The 19,797-nt window shown below is 41.6% G+C and overlaps 1 protein-coding gene across 1 annotated transcript in view; it reads right to left on the reverse strand.

Annotated features, from left to right (window-relative positions):
* Nucleotides 1-19,797, reverse strand: part of stan (Protocadherin-like wing polarity protein stan) — a 72,474-nt gene that overhangs the window by 36,336 nt on the left and 16,341 nt on the right. Inside the window, exons 7-14 of the mRNA XM_065424488.1 lie at nt 15,771-15,942; nt 14,178-14,382; nt 12,747-12,856; nt 11,954-12,118; nt 6,829-6,983; nt 5,190-5,356; nt 2,983-3,129; nt 1,067-1,168 (exon numbers count right to left, since the gene is read on the reverse strand). Of these exons, the coding sequence (XP_065280560.1) occupies nt 1,067-1,168; nt 2,983-3,129; nt 5,190-5,356; nt 6,829-6,983; nt 11,954-12,118; nt 12,747-12,856; nt 14,178-14,382; nt 15,771-15,942 (1,223 nt within the window). The remainder of the gene's footprint in view (nt 1-1,066; nt 1,169-2,982; nt 3,130-5,189; nt 5,357-6,828; nt 6,984-11,953; nt 12,119-12,746; nt 12,857-14,177; nt 14,383-15,770; nt 15,943-19,797) is intronic.

Here is a 19,797-nt window from a genome sequence, read left to right on the forward strand (position 1 = left end):
CGATCCGCTGGCAGCCATAGCGACCCCCCGTGGGAACGCTAGGCCTAGCTGCTTCGTTGTTCACTACCAAGCTGCCTCCTGTTCACTGCCGTGTTTTTCTTTGAAAAAGCTCGCCGCTGCCAACAACGGCACCGACTCCGCCTTTGTCATCCTCGCCAATGGCTTCGAAGCGCGGAAAGAACGGCAACGGTTAAACGTTGTACAATGCCAGTTCTCAAAAGTCAGCTTCGCTGCAATACATCAATGTTACGCAGTGAAGCATACCAAGAGTAGAAAGATGCCATTGTGATGGGACACAATACGCATTCCTTAATTATACACACTTGCCCTCGCCGCTTCCTGCCTCGATGCGAGCACCGATGCGCCTAACAAGTATCCTTCAGAGCTATTTAGGTCGTGCCTGCGGCGATTCGAGACCTCGGGGACAGTAAAAGGCATGCATTCATTTTTTTTTCGGACAGCCTGATTTTCCGGTTGCTTTTGCAGCCCCTAAGGAGTCCTAAAGATAGGAAGTTGGCTGTAATTACAAACAGCACAAGTGAACTAAGCTACACAAGTGATTAAGTGTAAGATATTTATGAAAATTTAGCAGCAGCTTCGACGCACAAGGCTTATCATTCAGGAACAGAAAACAATTACTTAACCAAGTTTACCATTATTTTCTTTGTGGTACTGGCACAAAATGTTGACAAATACTTCGAATATTCAGCCATTTTGCATGCTTGGAAAAGCCCTTGATGTGTAGTTGGAGATATTAAATTAGGCTGTAGAGCATAAAGTGCTTTTACCGTGGCCAAATGGCCCAGCAGGGCACAGGAAAAATGTGACCTTATTTAGAAAAGTGAAAAGAAAAAAAAAACATTTTGCGTGGCTTGAGGTGCTGGGCATGTTTCGAGCTACTAACTAACTTAAATAAAAAAAAAATGTGGGATGCCAGTGAGCTGGAAAGTGGAAAACAGAATAAATTAAATGCACAAAAACAGGAGGAACTTGCTGAAAAGAATGCCTGAAGTGGGCTAATCCCTGCTCTTTTCAAGGGCAAACAGATAAGGTTAGCTGCTGTTACCTGAATGCAGCCATAGAAGTTGGCACCTCCTTCCTCGAGCCCTCCAAGTGATACCTTGCCCACGTACAATCCTTGAATTGCTGCGGCAAACTCCTTGGATACCTGCACCGTGAATGGAAGAATGCCGGAGTGGATTGCCTGCTGAAACTGCTAAGTGGGCTAACCGCACCTGGCTTCCACTAAGAAGTCACGAGATACACAAGCTGTAGCTTTCATGCATAAAGTACTCAAAGGCAGCCCCACAAACGTTCTGGCCAAGTTATTTATTCATTTTATTTACTTAAAAATACCTTACAGAGCCCAAGTGGGGTATAGGGAAAAGGGGACGATGCATGAAAGCTATACATATAAATCATGAGTCAGAACAGGTAATGTAAACATTGTAAATAATGTAAGTGTAGTATCATCAATAGACATAAAAGCGAACAATTAAAATAAACAGCAAACACATTAGTAAAAATGCAATGAACATTCTTATAGCAAGTATACAATGTAGATACCATAACACTGCAATCAGGCATATCTTAAATACACATGCAAGCACGCACACACACGCACAAAGAAAATAATCTGGCGCAAAGTACCCAACAACATCTATCAGAAAGTAAGCTTGCTAAAACTCTGGCAAACAGTGAAAAGAGAAAACAAAAGCAAACAAATCATCAAGCATGTCAGCCAAAAGTAATAAGTGAGCGTGCGCTATGTGAAGGTTACCCGAGAACTATTCGAGAAAGAAAAAAAAAGAAATGGCACTACAAAGAGATTAATCTTTAGTTGAGAAATAATCATTAAGGTGATCCCGAAATTCAGAGGCATTATGCTCGGACACAATGTAGTCTGGAAGGTCAGTCCATTATCAGATAGCTCGTGGTAGGGTCGACGAGTTAAAAGCATCAGTATTTCCATAAATGCTCACAAAGCTGATATTATTGTGTAATCTGTGTGTTGACCAATTGGAAGGTTTGAAATGAACAGATGACAGCCTTCCACTGTGAACAAACTTGTGAAATAGTGATAATAGGCCAGTGTCACAGCAAATGGTTAATGAGTGACGTGAAAGATCCAGCATGTTTAATTTGTGTTATGCTTTATTGAAAACTGTAATTACTTGAAAGAAATCGACTGTAATCACACAATCCTCTGTAAGTCTTAAGCAGAATGTGCAACTAGGTAAAGCTTTCTGAGTCGGCATTATTAGAAAATACATAAGTTATGGTGCACAAAAGAGGCTGGAGACATGGTAATCTTGGCGGATAGTTGGAAAATACCAAAGAGCACATTCTTCTCATATAGCAAGTGTACTGAACGAAGCAGCATTGCATGTCATATCCTGGCAGGCGTACACATCCACTCAATTTATTATTGCATGCTTTACACCGGCCAACAGAATAACAGAACAGACGGACAAATGATACGTAGCGTCAGTCGTTAGTGAAGTTAGTAGGGTTAGAAGCACCTTCTGCACCACAGAAAGCAAAAGACCAATTTTTGGGGGAGAGCTCTTTTTGCATGCAACTGCCCAAAGGAGTCAAAGTATGTATGATATGCATAGAACATCCTTGATAAATGCAACAGAACTTCAACATAATGAAAACGGATATACCAAGTTATCAGATATAATGAAAGTAAGTATCAAATGTTGGTTGTTGATAACAGGGTGTAACAAATACTACCTATATGCTTATAAAAAATCCTAGAATATAATGAACTTATTTTCATGTTGGATGCGACTTTGTTATTGGTGAGGTTCGACTGTAACCAAAGTGGTGCAAACTAAGACCTCTGACAGGGGATCTCTTTATCTCCAAGTAGGAGACAGATACTGGGATATGATTTAAGTATCCCCCAGACAAACAAAGCGCTTTCACTTTGGTGCATGAAAAGATTGTTCCATAAGCATTTGGTCCAAAGCGTACCTCATACTGGCCGTAGTCCAGGCTGAGCCACACGTCACCCACCATCCACTTGACAGCCACGTTGTGCCACTTGCCATCATTTACTCGAATGTCCTCGAGGGAGATGCTCTCACCATCTATCGTGTACTTGAGGTGGCCCCCTTCGACCTGCAATGCATCACACAATGCACAGGTCTAGTTCAAAGTCGTAGGAAGTTAAGACAAGACAGCATTTAGGTATATATTATGCTCAGCACTTCCTGCTTCCCTCTAACTTCTGTGTGCCACGTGAATCAAGTCTTTCAATCATCTATGGCAAAATGTGGTGTACAGTGTTATTAGAAGGATCGAGAGATGGCACCAGCCTCCAGTGTGATGTTTCACGCTGGCTGAGAATTACTTCAGAATCGTCTGTCTCTCACACCTGTGTCTACCTCTGTGACTGATTTTCAAGCAGACGAAGTATCAAGTTGCATCAGACTCTCCAGCTTGTCAGCTCTTCTGTCAGCTTTTTACATTCCCGTCGCCTGTGTAACACCGAGTATCTTTTGCCTCAGTGCTTACAGGGACACTAAAAGAAAATATAAAGCCGAGTGAGATCAACAGATCATTCATCTGGAAGTCTATCATTTTCAGTGTGCCCATATGACTTTGTAGCATAGAAAGCTGCACTGAAGGTCCCGCTGCTGCTGACATGATCCCCACATGACCTCCCTTTCTGTCGCACTCTGTGAAACTGCCAGCACTGATGTCACATGAGAGGTACTGCAGTCCAAAATAACTGGCATCACTCTGATTTTTCATTTTTGTCACTTTCTCACTTACAAAAGCTCTGTTCTCACTACAAATGTTGAATTTGTTGATGCACCTGATCTTTAAATTTAGCTCAACTTAATATTTTTCTTTTGTGCACTTTTAATTAACCTAGTTAAATGCCATTTAACGAAAATGTCCAGAGTTCTATCGTCCAATAAAAAAAGACATAAGGGAACATGCTGTGTTCCATCATAGCAGTTACACATAGTGCCTGTGTTCTTTTGATTGAGGAAACCTGCGCATCTTGTCCGTCATGCTGCAGACAACTCGTACCTGCAACTTCTTGATGAAATCAGCAATTACTGCATCCAATCGTGGTATTAAAAGTCAACTGCAACAAAATTTTAGAACTGCGTAAAATGGTTAATTTTTGGCAGCATAAATACAAAGCAATGTCCATGCAAAATTTAGTCCATAAAACGGAGTGGACGTGCCACAAAAATCCAGCAAAAAGCTGCGTTTTTGCAACAATACTACCTTGATTTGGGCGAGTGGGTTAATCTCGACAGTTTTCATAAAAAGTGCTAAAGACAAAGACAATTCGTCTCCGTCTTTAACGCTTTTTATGAAAATTGCATTTTTGATAGCGAAACTAAAATATAGCCACTTCTACTATCCACTAAAAATGGTGCAGAACTCAGTATACTGAGAACTAGTGCCCACCTGGGCATTCAGGCACGACAAGCAACATCAGCACACGTACACAGTTCTGGAATCTGCATCGCATCTGCTACCACCAGATGTCCACGCCGTCTGCTGACATGCTACTTAAAGTCTGACAATAAAAAGATTAGGTACTTACCAACCCTGCTACATTGCAAAGATTATTTCGATAGTATGTACTACTCAATTATAACCAATTTGCCTTAAGTGAAATTATGTTGCAGCTGGATTTTTAATTGAACATAGTGACCACAATGAATTTTCATGCTTGTGCTGCAGCAACATGCTGAAAACTTTCCTTTCAACAAAATTAAATTCTGCGCTTTTACATGCCAAAACCACAATCTGATTATGAGGCAAGCTGTAGTTAGAGGCACTGAAATAATGTTGACACTCTGGAGTTCTTTGACGTGCACTTAAACTTAAGTATTACATGAGTATCATTGCCCCCATTGAAATGCAGCCACTGTGGCCGGAACTGAACCTGTTACCTAGAGCGCAGCAGCAGAACACTAAAAACTTTTGCACATCAGCATATGCAAGGGATAAGTGGTGTACATAGAACACAGGTAGGGGACACCCAAAGCGCAAAGCTTAAAAATGAGAACAGCTGAGCCTCACAAAACTCCGGAAGCAATTGGTAGGTATACTTGAAGATCTTGCTGGAACAGGTGGGGCTATGGTTTCCTTGGCATTGGGTGCAAGAGGCAACAACAGCCCAAAATGTGCCGAAAGAGGCATCGGCTTACGTGGAGGGACATCTCTGAGCTCTGTCCCACGTGGACGTGGATGAGGAGACCCGTGGTGGCTCTTGTGCGGAAAGTGAGCCCCAGGGACCACGGAAACTGGATTGGGCGCAGCAGGGGATTGAAAACCAGGAAGCCGTCGCCATCGAATCGACGCACAGGTTCCACACCTGCGATACAGCGCTCGCTTTTTATGCACTGGTTTGTGCAGTAGCGCACACTCTAGCAGCTTCACATTAGGAGCTATGTACGGTCGACTTCCGTTAATTCGACCCTGACGGGACGAACCAAGTTGATCGAATTACCCGGCGGGTCGAATTAAACAAGATACAGAAAAAAAAGAAAAAACAAACAAACTCACCAGTAGCTCATTTGGCAGTATCTCCCCGATTTTAACACGCTCACACAAATAAAATACACACCCACTTCATAGGCGGCCAAAGTAGAAACCTAACGTAGGAATGACATTAAAACTCCTAAACGAAGCAGAAATCTTATGCGGACCTGATGTTTTAGCATGAAAAATTGGCAAGGGGCCAATACATGCTGTACAATGGCGGCAGGTTTTCTAAAATCAGCTCCGACACACTATGTTTAATGGCAGTTTCGCCACAATACACTTGTGTTATGTGGTAAAGCATACAAACGATGCGAAGACGGTTTTGGTTTTGTATCCGACTGCACTCAGCAGGCAATTTTCAGCTCAACTTTGTTGAAAAAAAAAAAGGAAAAGAAAAGAACTGCATTAGAATTGGGTAAACACCGTAATCAGACACTAGGGGCTACGGTTATTGCTTTAAATTTTTCTAAGGCAGGCCGAAAATAGGTGTTTCTTTTTATGAAAGATGACGTGTGTTTAACGCAATCATTGTTCCCCAAGTTCTGCTGAGACAGATGCTGCCACCAAAGTGAGACAGATGCTGCCACCAAAGGGTTGTCTATTAGGGTCACCATAGGGGTCAGACGCATGTGTGCTGACTGGTCAAGTTCGAATTATCCGGCAAAGGACAATTTTAGGAACGAATTAAAGTTTGGGCATGGGTGCTGGCCGAGACCTTCAGTCAGAATTAAATTAACCGGGTGATCAAATTAACCGGAGTCCTATTAACTGTCTACTGTAGTAAGACCTCCGCATAAACTTATGTGCAGAAAAAGGCAATAAATATAGGCAGAAACTATCGAAGATGATTGTCGAAGTAAGAAGAGCTTCTTGTTTAGCTCTCTTGGTCACCTCTCGCAGTCATCGAGCTTTTCTTTTGGCTAATGCACCTTGTTGTGCTGCGTAGCTCTTCACTGATTGACATGCTGCTCCACTAGTAGCCACTGCTGTAGTGTTAGGCAACACACCAACCTAGAGTGCCAGTGTAGCACATGCCACCGAGGTGCTTGGTCAGAAATATGACAGAAAGAACATGAACGCTGTGCTGTTTTGCCACGTCTTTCACAGTGTGAGCGTGCTGTTGCTGTTTAATGTGGGTTTGTTGGAACATCACCATGAAAGCAGTCAGTGTAACGCAGACAGCATGTAGACACAGAGGAGATTTGCGTCAAATAAATGCTTTGACAAAGTGAAAGGATCTGTGCCGCAGATGTTCTGCCTGCATCAGCCCACAGTCAACACAGCCTACAACACACCGCTTACCTTCACTGCAGTCTCGTCCACCAAATCCAAGTGGACAGTTGCAGACAAAGGTGTTCCAGCCCTCCGAGCAAGTGCCCCCATTCTGGCAAGGCCTTGTATGGCAGAAACCGCGCCTCTCGTGGCAGCCGGCTGTCGTCGAGTTGTTGGCGACGAATCTGCAGGAAACATAAGACCTGGAACTTCACAGAAATTCAGCTTTGCTTTTGTACATATTGGCAGGGTGAATTAAGTGATCACGTGGCCAAAGAAAGATGAGAAAATGGGAATGGGCAGGCGCTGGCCATCAATGGAGTTTTATTACATAGTTACAGGTATGTGCGCAGATGCGTGCTTAGTGTTTTGATTTGTTACACGCCTGGTCATGAGAACATTCATCTCGTGGACATGTATTGCACACAGAATACAATAGTCTCTTTAAATGTGCAAACTGCAAGCCAGTAGAGATACATTTTTCATAGGTGCTCTCTTCCCATGGTGTTAAAATTATCTGCGTGATTTTTTGGAGCATGTTCTTGTGAACTGTTTCACAGCCTATATACACCTGGTTTGTAAAACCTTCTTGCGCTCATTAAAAGTTCGTTTCTTCCAAGTCCATACACCATTTCTGCATTAATGCTACAAAAAGGTACAGCCAATACCCACAGATTGTAGCCAGGATCTTATTCTTCTTCTAAAAGCAAGAAACCAATACACTTAATTTCAGGCAAAGTCGATTGGTCAACAACAGTCTGCCTTCTGTTCCGATGCAGAAAAAGTCTGACCACAATGAAACAAGCAACCAACTACTACTATTAACTTGCAACTAATGCTCAATACAGTTGTATCTATATTTTCTATGCACATTTATCTACCAGTTGCTCTTTATTTTGACATGATTTCCAAGGCAAATGGTTATCATATTGAGTATTACTATGGCCTGACTGAAGCAATGCTTCTAATGGCAGCCTGTGATCATCAAGCTACTGGCAAGGAATTAGCAAAAGCTGTGAGCTGCAAAGCTGAAGCCATATTATAAATTCAATGTTTTGACATATCAATAAATCAATCAATTTATTTTCTTGCAAACAAGAGAAACATTAAAACATTCTTATACAGGTGAACCCCAGAAGTCGTTGAAGTCATGAGGGGCAGTGAAAAGTAGGGAACATTGTTATCATCACAGAAAAGTGGCACAAAACATCCGATTATTTAAACTTCTATGCAAGAATTGAAGGAATATGGAAAATATGGGAACGAAGGTAATTTTTATTTGTATACCAGGCGGAGAAAAACGTACTGCTCTAAATCACTTTTAAAGGAACACAAATACAAAAACAAATAACTTATTTTTCCTTTCGTTACAAAAAGGATGGGACAGATGCTAAAAGCTACTTTTTACAAGGAGCTTAACGAGGCGACGGCCCCTATATTAGCAACAACATACCGCATATTAAAGAACCAAAGTATATACAAGATAACCGTTCACTTCATGAGGAACAGACAAACATAAAGGGTGTTTGCTCAGCACAATGAAAGGCAGTCAAGATAATCCTAACATTTAAGTCATATGGGAGATTTTTCTTCACACAACAACATCAGACAAGATGACACATTTTAACAGAAGCAAATAAAATGTTTAAGACACCTCAACAAGTAATTATGATAACAACGAATCAGTAATAATATTAAATGAGAGGAAGATGTCATATAATGTTTTCCATGGTAGCTCAGTAAGGTCAGCACTATTCCCTGAAAACTTGTTTAACAGGCGGGGGAGCATGCAAGTTAGTGATTGAAAGTGATAATTGTTCACTGGTGTAGGAATAATCCATGTTTCCGGACAGCGCATGTTGTAGATGTTGTAGACCTTTTCTTTAACATTGACAGGTTGACATAGAATGGGGTATTGTATCTATTAAATAGGGAGTATGATTGCGCCAGGTGGTAGTTACAGAGGTGATTAATTTTTATTATTCGATGGGGATCAAACATCTCTTGCCTGTGCGAATTAAAAGTGTGAGAATTAAATTAATTTTTTTGCTTGTTATTTTTGAAGGGAGTGAATTCCACAGTTTAGAAGCGCTACAAGGGAATGAAAATGCTCCGTAGTTTGTTCAGATAGCTGGGACTTTAAGCTGCCCTGAAGACAACCAAGTGATTTGCTGCAATCTTACAACCATACAGCGTCTGACGTTGCGAAGCATCTTAAATGCCAGAATGATTTTCTTATTTTAAGTGATTTCTCTTACTGGTAGGATGTTTAGTAAAGAAAAGCAAAACGGGGAGTCGCGCCTGCCTAGAAACAGGATTATTTGTAAGGCATTGCTTTTTGGGCAACCTGTAGAGAAAGCAGTGTGGAAGGATAAGGTAGCTAACATTTTTCTGTTCAAGGATTTCTAACAAAATATTCAGGTGCTACCAACCAGGCAGCATATGTCTTATTTCACACATAAAAATTTGAGCCCATGCAAATGTGCCAATTTGTTTTGATCCCAAACTCAGCAGAGCATGGGATCTGTCCATACTGCACCATTCAGGTGGACAAAAGTTGACACCACATATTGTGAAGCGTATGCCAGAAGAATTCCTTAAATTGGTGTTTGCCTGGAGTAACTGCTCCTTCCGTGTTTAAATACAACTGTAGTTTATAAAATTTGTAATATAAAGCTAATCGAAAAATTTTCATCATTTGGTTATACCTACCGAATATTTAAGCCTGTAGATAAAGCCCAGCTGGTTGAAAAACACAGCTGTGCTATTGTGCCATAAAGTACAAAGCCAATAGTCAACTTAAGAATGATAGGTTAAAAAAAAGCAAGAAAAATGAGCTTACAAAGTGGGTAATAATCTTTTTGGGTTCTGGTGCTAAGCCATCGAAAAGGGTACATGCCCCTTTATTGTTTGTTTTATAAGAGTGTCACACAGTGCACTTTCGTTCATGATCGCAATCGTCCTCGATTGCAATTGGTTCCCTTGGACAAAATGCAGATGGAAGCCATTCGCAGTCAAGAAACTTTATCTTGATCGGGCTCAATCACAATCAAAAGTGCACTGTGTGATATCGGTATATTAATTGCCCTTTTTACCTTTAACTTTTTCGTTACAATTTTCTATGCAATGTTAACCATTTCTCTTGGAATTATTCTACTAGTGACGTCATGCACTGCGATGACTGAACTCTAACTATTTGTCAGATTTTACCATTTTTGGCTAATTGGGGAGTTGGGAAAAATAAAACTTTGACTGGAGGTATTGTCGAAACTAGCCGCCAGTCCTTCTAGCACTTCCTCAATAAAACGATAAAACAATGTGAAATTTGCACTTTGGTCGACTCGGCAACATCATTTTTAAATGAAAGCAGCAGCGAAGACACAGAAGCTTCTGTTGGCTTGTCTAATTTTGCAATTTGACATCTAGGCTCTCTTAATAATTGCGTTCAACTAATATCAAGTGCAACATTATTTTACCCACTGTGAGTTGCTTTTATCCATCAGCGTTTTTACAGTGCACATATAAGTTTTTACAAGCAATCATTCACGTCGTATGGAGTTTTCACTCACACAATATCACGCAGTCGGTTTCAGACCGACCTTCGACTGAATCTCGACTAGCAGCCTAATTTCTTGCCTCTAGAATGTTGCCTATGCAAGTACCCTTATTCATTACTGTACGATGTTGTGCAACATTCCTCATTACTGTGCATCACGGTACAGAAACTGAAAAAAAAAAAGAACGCGGAGGCTCCATCGCCAGTTGAATGCACATTAGACCACCTTGCTTGCATCAAAAAACTGATCGAACACAATAATCAATTAGAAGGAGGCTTCTGCATGCTCCCTGACCAGAAAACCACTGCTTTGCAGGCCTGAAAAAGGCAGTTAAATAATTAAGCAGGTGCCTGCTCCAATGAGCAAGAACAAATGCTCCTAGGGAATGACTCATTTTCACATTTGCAAAGCTATTGCTTTCCTCCATATCATGGGCATCACTATGGCTAGTATTGATACTAACAAGTCTACGTAATATCTTTTCTTGTGCGATCCGACCTCAAAAAATTGGGAACAAGGAGCCAGGTGCATATTTTGCACATTTCAGATTTTTTTTTTTTACTCTCGGCACTTATACTAAAAATAGCAAATTATTACTTTGTCTTGTTCCTTGAAATGCTTTTTTGAAGTTTCACGTAAGAAGTCTCACAAACTGTCTGAGCAATTATTACTGCTTTGCATTCATTCAAAACACCTGTGATCAGGCTATAATTTTATGCATAGTGGACACACTACGGTGACTACGCCTTGAAATAAGACATTAAAACATAAAAGCATTGAAAATGAGCACATTTTTACTGGTAACGTTAAATGTGTCGTGATCACAATATTAACTGCAGGAGTTATTTCAGTTTCTTTTATGCTTTAGGGACCATTGTGCCTCAGGGCTCAGTGACACGATGTGGAGGTCTTTCCAAAATCACCGAGGCTTCTTAAGATGGCACACTGTCTAAGAGGTGATGGCATGACATCCCTAGAGAAGCAGGCCGAAGCTTGAGACAGAGCTCGTCACACCTGAATGCAAATGCTTTTTGAGATATTTCTTTGCATGGAACATACGATGTTCTCAACCTGATGACATACCAAACATTAGCTGGGAACATGTACCAACCTTAGCAACATGTTCAACAAAACACAGTTTTAAAAAGAGTTGATGTTTTGGGTGTATATTTTGAAACAGCCTGTTGCACCCTGTAACAGAAGGGAATAATCCATTGATATAGGCACATTTCTGAAATAACACTCCTGCTTACATAAGTGCTGTAGCTTCTAATTAGAAAAAAATTTGAGAGCTTGCACTTGAAAACTGATTACCTGCACAGTTTCAATTTTGAGCTGCCATATGTACAGGTGCGTAAAATATTCGCGTACAGCGGGACCTGAGAAAATATTTCCACAGCCTCACCTTCAAATTTCCAGCTTAGACTGGCATACGCAAACAAAATAGTGTTAAGTTCTACAGGGTACAGTCCCAAATTGCTTGGAAATGCAGCGTTTTCACAGATCCTGCAGTTCATAAACTCTTGATGCTGACTGCACCTAAATGCAAGTGTCAAAGGTAAACTTCCTTGTCTTGAAGACAAGCAAAGAAGGCTTACTTGTTGAGGTCAACAAGTTGGTGGTCAATGTAGAGGTCACGAATGCAGCCTGCAAAGTGCATCTGGGAGACGGGAAAATGTGTCGGCAGATCTGGCAGGCCGCCGATCTGCAACGGGCCAGTAAGGTCCAGGAAGCGGTAGCAAGTCTGCATCACATCAGCACACCTACAGAATAGAAGAAAAGGAAGGCTCTGAACATTGCTTCTTTGACAGTCAAATCACTGAAATATAACGCTCCAGCAAACACAAGCCGTAAAGCTCTAAAAATAATCTAAGCAAACTAGCAAAATAAACAAAATACAGACTGCTTGGAAGTGAAAAGCCACTTGCAACTTCTGGAAACTGGAAGCTTACCAGCATTTTTTTTTTAGAATTACTTCCACTGCATTCGTTTCCACTAGAGGGCACCTGACATTACATGACTTATAAGTACTTGCTGGTTATCTAGTTGTTTTTTAGAAATATGTAAACATGCTAGAAACACAAAGACAGACACATGAGGTAGATGGAATATGCACTATGCTGAGAATTGATTTATTCCAAGCAGATAAACATAGATATCTAAGCATATTTTTGAGTTGTGCATGTATGTAAATTAAAGTTGCCTCCCCATAGGTTGCTACCAACAGTAAATGCAAAACAAAAAATAAAAAAAACTACCAAGATAATTCACATATCCCGTAGTTCCTGTTCTGTCTAACTCAACCATATAATTGTGGTGTTCTAGTGCAACTATGCACTTCAAAATAAAAACATTGCCTGACAAGCAAACCACAAGCAATCAATAGTTCACCTGTCTTCTAGGTGGTGTGTTGTACTGTTAGCACAGTTGTAGTTGCCCAGGCGGTTTTGAAAACGGGTGGCCAGTACAGAGTCACAGCCATCCACAGATAATGTCACCGTCTGAAATATAAAAATACCAAGGTTTCAGAAAAGTATGGCTTAATGTAACATCTTTAATCTTTAATGTAGTGCTTACTACTGTATGTATAGGAGTCCCCCTGACAGTTTCCAACTTTGGGGCTCCCTGTGTAGTACTAATTTTGTACACACTTCTATGTAAAACTGACATTATTGATGAATAAACTTGAAACTTGAAAACTTGAAACTACTGTCTGCATCCTTTCAGAACAGCACATTTAACTTAAAAATTTAATATTAGAAACAAGCTATCGGTACAACTAGAGGTGACTGTGCTTCTTTGCTAGGTTCAATGTAGTCCTCGCCAAGGAGAGGCCGCCACTGTAGCCATTGGCACAAATCAAACAATAATTAATACACTGACTACAAAATAGGTTGAACTGCGTGCATAAAGAAAATATTAACGATGCTAAAAAATGTCTGCTCTCGCTGCAATTGCCATCGCGGGCTTGCCTATCAACTTTGGCCCCAGCAGGGTGTATGCCTCATGCATGCGTACTTGGTGCAATGGCCAAAGCAGTCTCCCCCTGGATTCATCTCGCCGCTGGCTTATGAAGCCGTGGCCAAGCTTGCTCTAAGACGTCCTGAACTTCACATGACCATTCTGGCACCACCATCAACACAGCATCGTCGTGTACATAGGGAGGTGGCTGCTGATTAATTCCGATTTCCAGTCAGCAGCATCTCGGCAGTCCCGACAAACTTAATTAAGGTAAGTGGTTCCACAACATGTTCTTTATAAAACAATCAAATGACACCGAAAACTGTGAGGCCCATAACTTTGACCTTCTGCGAGCCAGTTAGGTGCCACATTATCATGTGCAAAACTTGCTACTGCATAAAACCGCACCACCAATAACTTACGTTAGAAAAAAGGAAAGTATATGACTCGTGAAAACAACCTCAAGCAACAAAGTTAGAATCTTAATATGAACAGCCATATACAGTTGAAGGCACAGATCACAGCACCAGAAACAATCTTGTTTCGAATGTTTGGCCATTGCCACTTTCTCTACCACAGTTCAAGCATATGCGGCTGCATGGAAATGCACCCATTACCATGAAGCCACAATTGAAGCAAATTTACGTAACCTGCACGCCTACTTGTGGGCTACATTTACAAAAAATACCATCTTTCAAGCAAATGCCATAAAACATGAATAATAAAAGATGCAATCTGCTTAGTGATATTATTTTTCAACCTCTCAGCGTGCAGTTGTAATTGTAGCTGACAGATGTCACATACAGCACCACATGCAAAGGGTGAAACTGATTAACACAGAAGTGCAGTAGGTCAGCTTACTCTGTTGTAATAGCTGACTTCAACCTGGTGCCACTGTCCATTGCTGACCTCAGTGGGCACTGTGACCGACACCTGACTCATGTTGACACCTGTCGAGAATGAGAACACAATGCTGCCTTGCACGACCTCTAAGGCCACGAAGTCATGCATGTCATTGTAGCGTCCGTTGTAGAGCAGCAGGCCATCCCGCTTTTGTGTGGCAAAGCTGAATTGCAGGAAAGCCAGAAAAAGAGAAAAGAAAGGCAAGAGATAAACGTAAGCATATGCGCCTCAAAGTGGTAGTGATTCTCAAAGTGATTGTCTAGTGATAGCCACAGTTAATGCCATACTTCTTTAGTTCTTAGGAAATAAGTAGTAAAACACCTCGGTATAAAGAATACATCAAAGGCAAAGAAGGCAGGACAAATGCCGGAAACCACTGAACAAACAGCATGTTCTTTCAGTGGTTGTTCCCGCATTTATGCTACGTGTGAACAGGTCACGCAAACAAGCATACTTACACAAGCAAGGATCACTACTGATATTACTGAAGTGGAACAGTGGACTGGAATAACAGTTTGTAATTAGCCAGCACTTTACTGCTGCACACTGGTAATTGCATGAGTGCTTGCCAATAGAGCACTATTCTTTTCAGCAAACAGCTTTGTAAACTTGGCCCCCAATTTCTGACCCCTGCTCCAGCCTACAGAACAACATACAGTTTTAGTAGAGCATTACACCAGATTGTACCCATGTTGTCTTTGCCACTACTGCTTAAGCACAATGTTAGCTGCATTTATGGTTTGATGGAATGCCAAGATATTCACCCAGAAAGAAGTGTAGCGAACGTCCACCTTTCAGGGGTGCTGAGATTCAAAGCAGATAGAAGCATTATCTGGCCATCAGTGAAGATTAGCTAACCGATAGAGTCAGAGGCATTACAGGCATACATAACTGTACAATATAGAGGTAGAGGTTTCAATGAAGAAAGAAAAGATCAGGCACAGATAAGCAAAACGCTAGACTGCAGCGAACGTGCTCAAGCACGCAAAGCAACTATTTGTAACCTCATCATCATCAGTAGCAGCAGCAGCACACCACACAGTGCGCACAATTACTGAGTGAAACATTGGTAGTGTCATAGTGGAAGTAGCATGCCGACAAATTCTAGTAGAGTGATCTGGAACAGTGTAAATGTACCAGTGGAAATGTACCAGTGGGGACACATACTGAAGTACCAGAAGACGTATCTAAGTGCGTAGTGCTGGTGCTGATGTCTCGTGATGATTTGATTAAGCACGACACGCCGTAAACCATAAAGATCCTTGTCCTGCCCGACTTTCATCTTTAAAGATGATACAAAATTGCTTTCATGATGATTTTGCCGCTTACCATTGGCAAATTAGTGAAGTAAATTCAATCATTGCAAAAAAGAAAAAAGTTTTACTTAAGCACCATGTCAAAAGATCACATTACTAGCCCTGCTATTTACACCTATGTCTCCTAGAATTAAGGTGCATGTCTGCAGTAGTACACTTCGAACATGCTAAATCTAATGAGACAATCTATAGGGACAACCAACAAACAGTAATGACAGCATGAGCTTGCACACACCTGAGACGCAAGTGCATTCGGTGACGCTGTCTCAGAGATGGAAACGTGACGTACGAGCCACGGTTGAAGCTGCGCGCCCTTAATTGGCACTGGCTGTTTGTCCACAACGGGTCCTCCGTGCAGTTGGTGCACTCTTGGCCGCAGCTCTTGATCTTTATCTCACAGTTGATCCCTGGTAAAGAACAAAACATCCTTGGAGTGGTTTTGACTATGGAGACACCTTTACAATGATTAAGTCATCACACCTTAAAGCCTAAACCATCTCTGACAGTTAGAAAAACATTTGTGTGCTCCACTCCAGGATTTTCGAGTCCCTTCTTCGTACGTCATTATGCCAACAGGGTGACGTGATGTCACCGGAGTAAAAGCTGTTGATTGGTCCAGATACGTGGGACATCAGTTGCAATCTGTCTGTTAGCACGCCTTTTCCATGCTGTCGCACGCTAACTTTTCCTCCTCGTCTCGCCTACCTGTCGTGCGCAGACAACCGATTTCATCTTGTGTAGCGAGTTTTGCACTGCAGGTGAAGTGGAAACAGCGTGTAGTGCCAAAAAGCGCAGAGTCCCAATAAGGGGAAGTTTGTGGGATTTTCAAACAAGACAAGAGCACCAACGTGACATTTGGTACTCACGTGGTATCTATCATGTTTTCTAGGGGAATTGGCAGCAAGGAGAAATGAGTGCCTGTGGGGAGGGTAGCGAAGGTGTGAGAGGAAGCACCTTCTCGCCTGCAAGCTCAAAGTTGTTCAAGGGCCCTCTAAACTTCACTGAGAACTAAAGAAATCACTGCCCTCTGGTTGGCTCCCAATCAACAAAGAAACGATCCACAGCAAAAGTTTGCAAGTCTATGCCTGGCCTGCAGCAGCATTATCAAATGTAGGCGCCACATCTTTAAGCATGGGAAAGCTTTAGTATCTTTTCTTTGCATTTTGGTGCATTGCTATCCTTGCCCCATGACATGAGGACTTTTGCAGCTGCCACTATTAAGTACCATAATACATATATTCAACATAGCACCCTGTGAAGTGACTTTTTTCAGTGTCTCATCTGCAGCTGCACTTGTATGCTCCTGAACCAATAGGCCATGGTAGTATATATAATTACTTTCTTTTTTTGACATGTACTTGGTATCAAAGGTATTGCACAGTTACATCGCTATATATGAAAGGCATGATATCTCACCTTTCAGACATGCTTTATAAATATCAAATGTCATCACTCTATTTAATAAAACCTTAAAGATGTATTTTATGAACTATAGAAAAACATCTATATAATGAAGTCAGTTAAATTGGCATTTTACTTTTTTAAGTCAATGATCGATTTTTGGTCATGCCTTATAATTCGGACGCCTTCGCGGCATGTAGCCCATAGAGCCAATGTATAACGATGCCTGAAATTTTGGCCACTGAAACCTTTCGCTGTCCGATTTTTTGGGCTTATTGATATGACCGCAGGTCCGACACGGCTTTAACTGAACCAGCGCCCTCGCACCAGCCCCTCGCACGCCAGCGCCCTCGCACGCCAATCCTCGTTAGGCCTAGCTGCTTCGACGTTCGCTATGACGCTTCCCGCTGTTCGGGGCCATTTTTTCCATTGAAATGATACGCTACCGTCGGTTATGGCGCCGACTCCGCCTTCGTCATCCTCGCCGATCACTTTGAAACGTGGAAAGCACGGCAAGGGTCTAACAAATTGCATAATACCGGTTCCCGAAAGTCAGCTTCACCGCAATATATCAATGTTATACAGTCAAACATACGCAATGTATTGCGGTGAAGCATACCAAGAGTGCAAAGGGGCCGCTGTCGCGAGACACAACGTTTTTCTTAATTATACACGCGTGCACCGGACAATACATGTCACAGTACAGGCACCGATACGCCTAATAATCGCACTGGCAGGCATTTAAAGCTATTTCAGACATGGCTGTGGCAATTTGAGCCCTTGAGGGCAGTTGAAAACATGCGTTCATTTTTCGGACTGCCAGATTTTTTGGACGTTTTCGCGGTCCCTAGAGAGTCCGGGAAATCGGACTTTAACTGTATATCAAAATTTCGTTAACTGAAATTCGGATTTTCATACGAATAAGTACAGACAGATTTTTCTTAAACGAAAGGGGCCGTAATATTTTCCGAATTATCGGGAAATCGGAAAACAAGAATTTGAATGAGAAAAATATTCATTTTATTGAATTTGGGAGTCTACAACCGAAGATACGGTTTCATGCCATGTAAACAATATTTGCACATCGGCGGTACGAAGTGGAGTGTTCGCATCCACTCTGCCGCCGCGGCTGGTAGTGTCGCCCGCAGTGGGACGATGCTATCACGAAGGGCGCAGACAAAGGGGTGTTAACGATTTGGCTGCCTCTCGCTTCAACGTGTCTCGGCAACTCGAGATTAAGCAATCTCCAGCACTAAACGCATGCGAAGTCAGTGCAGATGAAGCCACAGTCACTTAGGCTCACCCAATTTTTGCGCCTGCCGCAGATTACCTCCAAGATAGGGTGTGCCGGCTGCATACGCGCCGAGCCGCGATGACTATATTGTGCTGCCCCCCTCCTCTCCCCTGCTCGTGCGGGAGGGCGGTGCACATCAATCCCCCAACTTTTCCAGCTCAACCTTGCATGTTTATTCCTCGCACCCACAGCATACAGTGTATAGGGCACAATTGGATCTTATCGCATTTGGACTTTATATGGAACATGATGGCAAGAGGCTCTTGCTGCTTTGCCGCTGCGCTTCTGCAGCCACTTTCTGTCATGACGTGCACGACTTGAAAGGTGCATTTGCAAGCAGCCGCATGTAATTCAACCATATGATGACAGACTGCGTTCGTGGCAGTTTCCATTTATTGCCTCATTGTTTTCTTGTGGTGGCAATGCAATTTTGTTATACAGAAACCATGTATAAACCCACTTTGTTATATTGAGGTTCGGTGTACATGGTGTTTTATGGAAAGAGGTTATAAATATTAGGTACTTCTCTATATCTCTAGAATTTCGTTGTTTTGAAGCTCATCATATCAAGGTTTAAATGTATTTCAATGAAGACAAAAAAGCGTCACTATGTTTACCTTGCATAGAGACAGCAGGAACATATTATAATTTGGTCAAGGAGAAACAGATCTCTCTAGATGTGTGTTGGCATAATAGTTAATTTTGGTTGATAACACTGCTCTTCAGGACTATGACACCCTCTTTCTTAGATAAATTGTGAATGTCCTAAGTGAAAATATTTATTGCTCCTTACAATATATCTGGAATCACAAAAAGACAGAGACAAGGAACATCACTTCAGAAGAACATGAACTTGCATGAAACAACATAAGCACAAGTGATAGGATGAAGTGTTTGTAAAAGCCTCTTCACCCTACTAGTGTTGTTTCCCACACCATGCCTATCATGCTAAAAATCACACACACCATACAGGTGACAAGTGCTATTGCGGTGATAGTGAAGTTATGAATGACATCATCACACAGTTTCTAACTGGCTTATTTTTTTTTTACAGTTGAAGCTCAATGTAAAAGACACAGGTTACGAATAATGACATATAATGAAGTGAATTCAAAATTTTTTTGGCCGCTATCAGCATGTAACAAATATGAGCTTATAGTAAATATTGAATATAATGAAGGTATTTCCGTGTCATATGCAACTTTCTTATGAAATTTTACTCTATTAAGTCAGTCCACTTAGTCAAATTTGTGGGAAGTGAAAAGAAAGACTGGTGCTAAAGAATGCTATAAAGTGATGTTATACAATGCACTGATACAAGTACACTTAAAAAAGGGGTATGCAATACAAGTGCTGCAAAGCGAAGCGATACAGAAAAAGAAAAGTGAGCTGTCCCATTTCAGTCATTTTCTTCTCATGCAGTCCTTAGTATCCACTCAAGTTTCTTTGTCATCCTCTGTATTCTGGCCCCATAGATCAACACTTTCAGGTCATCGTTATTATCATCATCAAATAAATTTATGTCTACAGATGATGAGGTCCTCTGCCAGCAATCTCTCTAGTTACC

This window comes from Dermacentor albipictus, chromosome 6, assembly GCF_038994185.2.
Source record: "Dermacentor albipictus isolate Rhodes 1998 colony chromosome 6, USDA_Dalb.pri_finalv2, whole genome shotgun sequence".
NCBI classification, from domain to species: domain Eukaryota; kingdom Metazoa; phylum Arthropoda; class Arachnida; order Ixodida; family Ixodidae; genus Dermacentor; species Dermacentor albipictus.